This window comes from Elephantulus edwardii, unplaced genomic scaffold (genome assembly GCF_000299155.1).
Source record: "Elephantulus edwardii isolate Elephantulus edwardi_28Jun2011 unplaced genomic scaffold, EleEdw1.0 scaffold00269, whole genome shotgun sequence".
Lineage (NCBI taxonomy): Eukaryota > Metazoa > Chordata > Mammalia > Macroscelidea > Macroscelididae > Elephantulus > Elephantulus edwardii.
This window is the reverse complement of record NW_006400019.1, coordinates 1,079,723-1,083,640: the sequence shown is the minus strand read 5'-3', so window position 1 is coordinate 1,083,640 and position 3,918 is coordinate 1,079,723. Positions and strand designations below refer to the sequence as shown.

The 3,918-nt window shown below is 56.7% G+C and overlaps 1 protein-coding gene across 1 annotated transcript in view; it reads left to right on the top strand.

Annotated features, from left to right (window-relative positions):
• The first annotated feature begins 293 nt into the window (after window positions 1-293).
• The window catches only part of GDI1 (GDP dissociation inhibitor 1), a 6,464-nt gene continuing 2,839 nt past the window's right edge, over window positions 294-3,918 (top strand). The window contains exons 1-8 of the mRNA XM_006899971.1: window positions 294-367; window positions 1,101-1,208; window positions 1,295-1,394; window positions 1,503-1,637; window positions 2,150-2,348; window positions 2,578-2,709; window positions 3,262-3,361; window positions 3,748-3,914. Of these exons, the coding sequence (XP_006900033.1) occupies window positions 323-367; window positions 1,101-1,208; window positions 1,295-1,394; window positions 1,503-1,637; window positions 2,150-2,348; window positions 2,578-2,709; window positions 3,262-3,361; window positions 3,748-3,914 (986 nt within the window). The 5' untranslated portion in view covers window positions 294-322. The remainder of the gene's footprint in view (window positions 368-1,100; window positions 1,209-1,294; window positions 1,395-1,502; window positions 1,638-2,149; window positions 2,349-2,577; window positions 2,710-3,261; window positions 3,362-3,747; window positions 3,915-3,918) is intronic.

Sequence of the window (3,918 nt, the reverse complement as noted above, 5' to 3'; positions counted from 1 at the left end):
CTCGCAGGTCGCAGCACCGCCTGCCCCGCCCCGCTCCTCCGGGGTCCTCCGAAACGGTCAGCCCGCGGGGCTTGCGCGAGTGTCGGAGCCCGGGCAGAGGCTGCCCAGCCTGGGCGCGGGCGGCGGAGGCGGGGCCGCCTGACTGCGGGCGGCGGGGGGGGCGGGGAGGGGCCGGGACTCTTTGACGCGGCGGAGGCGTCGGGCGTCTGCGATCCGTGCCGCCATCTTTGGTCCAGTGCTGGCAGCGGCGGCGCGGCGGCGCGGCGGCTGCTGTGGTGAAGGAGGAGGAGCCGGAGCCGGCGCTGGCACCAAAGGCTGAGCCATGGATGAGGAATATGATGTGATCGTGCTGGGGACTGGCCTCACCGTGAGTCCGCCCGCGCGGCGTCTGGGCCCCTCGGCTCGGCCGCCCTGATGATGCGGTTTCCAACGACGCCCACCCGACCTCGGGACCCTCAGCCCCAGCGCCGGCCGAGCCTGCGCGCCTATATCCCGCAAAGACAGCCTCCGCCACCTTGCCCTCCCAGCTCCTCTCCCCGCAGCGGTGCGCCCCGGGCGCCCCCCGCCCCAGCCTGCGGGCTACCCCGCTGGCCACCGCCCCAGGAGCCCGACCCCGCCCCCTCCGGCTAAAGCGGGGTGGGGGGGAATGTGGGCTTCCCTCGCCGCGGTCTGGGGGCTTTACTGGGCTAGGTCCTGCACCCCTCTCTCCAGCTCCCAGGCTTGGGGGCCAGTGAATGTTCCAGAAGCAGCCGCATTCCCTCTCCCCCCGCCCCAGTTTCCCATGGCGACGGAGGGCTAATGATGGCAGCTTTTGTCCTTGGCTTGGTGACACGGGGAAGGTGCTGGGCGCTGGAGGCGAAGGTCGGTCCTCGCCCCGCAGTGGCCGCCAAGGCGCGGCCCAGGGCGGGGCTGCCCACTCGCTGGGCGCCTCCTGCCCGGCGCCCTGGCCACCGGTGCCCGGGGTCGGGGGCTGCTGCTGGCCAAGGGGGCAAGGCCCCCAGCGTTTAGGCTGGCTGACCAGAGGCACATAGTCCTTCCGGAGGTTTGGGGTACTGCTGTTGGGAATGGGGGGCTGCAGGGATTGTCATGTCTCCTTCCAGGAATGCATCCTGTCTGGCATCATGTCTGTGAATGGGAAGAAGGTGCTGCACATGGACCGGAACCCCTACTATGGTGGGGAGAGCTCTTCCATCACACCCTTGGAGGAGGTGAGTAGTGCAAGTTCTCCAGGCAAGGGCTGGGGGGCTGGGAGCCAGGGGTGGCCCTGAGCGCGCACTCTTGCTCCCACTTGCAGTTGTACAAGCGTTTTCAGTTCGTGGAGGGGCCTCCTGAATCCATGGGCCGGGGCCGAGACTGGAATGTCGACCTTATCCCCAAATTCCTGATGGCCAATGGTGAGAAGGGCAGAGGAGGCATGGGGGGACTGGGAAGGCTGGGAGGGTGCAGCCAGCCAGGTCAGGAGAAGGACCTGTGCTGATCTTACTGTTGTTTCTCATCACCAGGGCAGCTAGTGAAGATGCTTCTGTACACGGAAGTGACTCGCTATTTGGACTTTAAAGTGGTTGAAGGCAGCTTTGTCTATAAGGGAGGCAAGATCTACAAAGTGCCATCCACTGAGACTGAGGCCTTGGCATCCAGTGAGTGGGAACTCTGCCAGAGACTAGTGGAAGGGATAGGGGAGGCAGGTTGTCCTTGGGAGAGGCAGAAAGGTCCAGAACAGGGTGCCTTTAACACAGGTTGATGGTGGGGTTTTGTTGTTGTTGGATTTTTGTTTCATTTTACAGAACCAGAAATCCTTTGATACGTGTCCTTTTTAGCCCTCACTCCACATCTCACAGCTTGTTACTCAGAGGTACTCAGTTGTTTGGAGAGGTATGAGGGAGGTGTCTTTTCGAAGAGGTTTAACCTCTGAAAGAGTCTACTTGACTTGTGAATTGTCCCCAAGGTTTAGAGCTTAAAGAGCCCTTTCAGGATATACAGAGAAATCGAGTCATAGAGAAGCAGAGGGCTTAATGTGAGGACACACAGTGTGATCACTGCCGGAACCCAGCCACCAGACAGGAGCTTAGGCTCCTGTTTTTCTCCCTTCCCTTTTTGGGAAGAAGTTTCTGATTCATTGGTGAGAAGACTCTCTTCACATCTCTTTTAGATCTGATGGGCATGTTTGAGAAACGGCGTTTCCGCAAGTTCCTCGTGTTTGTGGCGAACTTTGACGAGAATGACCCTAAGACCTTCGAAGGGGTTGACCCCCAGATTACCAGCATGCGTGATGTCTACCGGAAGTTTGATTTGGGCCAGGATGTCATTGACTTCACTGGCCACGCCCTGGCCCTCTATCGCACTGATGAGTGAGGGAAAGCTGAGAGGGGCTGATCCCTTATTTAAGTGTTGCTCATCATACCTTTGCTCTCTTTGCTTAGCCATCTACTTGTCTGTTATTCCTGCATGGGACTCACAACTCAGTTCCTGACCCTTCCAAGGGGTGGGAGGGCTTGCTGGTTTCTGAATGACGCTTAGCCAGGCAGGTCAGAATAGGGGGCGCAGTGTCCTTGTTTCAGTGTTTTCCTGCTTCCTCAGCTATCTGGACCAGCCCTGTCTGGAGACTATCAACCGCATCAAGCTATACAGTGAATCACTGGCCCGGTATGGGAAAAGCCCATATTTATACCCTCTCTATGGCCTCGGTGAGCTGCCTCAGGGATTTGCAAGGTGAGGGCGTGACTTTTTTTCAGTTAGTATTGGCACAGGACAGAGGAGGGTTTAGGGCAGTTGTACATACGGTCACTGTGAGCCACAAGCAGCTTGACGGCACATAACAACATTATCATCACTGAGTAGAACCAAGGACAAGCATTTTCGTAGTGTCGTACTTTCTCATCCGTGACCTGAATTCCCTGGACACTTGGGAAGTGTGGGCACAGTGGCCAAGAACTGGATCTGATACCTGCCTGGCTTGCAGTTTGAGGCAGCACTATGGAAGGCCCTGTGCTACCAGAACCTTTATCCAGGCTTATCACAGGGCTTCCTTGGTTTCTGGGTCCATAAGCTTTTCCCATGTGGAGCTGTGCTCTGGACTTGTTCCCACACAACTGTCTAGAGAGTATTTTGGGTGGACATTCAGGGCTGAGTTTGTGGCAGTAGCAAAGCACAGGGACAGCCTTCTCTGTACCCTAAGAAGAGAGGATGAAAAAGGGAGATAGTGACACCCTTTATCAGTTTCTCCTAGAGAGAGACTTCATCATCACCTCCCTATCCCCCCAGATTGAGTGCCATCTATGGGGGGACATACATGCTGAACAAACCGGTGGATGACATCATCATGGAGAATGGCAAGGTGGTGGGCGTGAAGTCGGAGGGAGAGGTAAGTTGGCCCCACTGGGTAGTATTAACTGAATGGTCATATCTCCTGCTGCTTAATGCAAAGGTCCTTTGTGCCTCAGGACTTGAAGTGCAAAAGCTGTATATGTGGTCATTCCTGTTATAATAGATGCCATATAGCCCTCAAAATACAGAGTGTTACTGATCCCAGTGTTTGGCCCACCTGTGGGTGGTTGGTTGGACCCATTTCTGTGAACAGGCTGGGAGCCCTTTGAAGAGTAGGACCGCACAGTTCAAGAGGGGCTTTTTTAAAAAACAAAACAAAACGAGGGACTCTTTGAGAGCTGCTGCCCCTGGGTTTGAGCCCAGCTCATGACGATCGAAGAAAGAGCTAGGAACCAGGACCAAGTCTTTCCTCTGTTTTTGCAGGTAGCTCGCTGTAAGCAGCTGATTTGTGACCCCAGCTACATTCCGGACCGAGTGCGGAAGGCAGGCCAGGTGATCCGTATCATCTGTATCCTGAGCCACCCCATCAAGAACACCAATGATGCCAACTCCTGCCAAATCATCATCCCTCAGAACCAGGTCAACAGGAAGTCA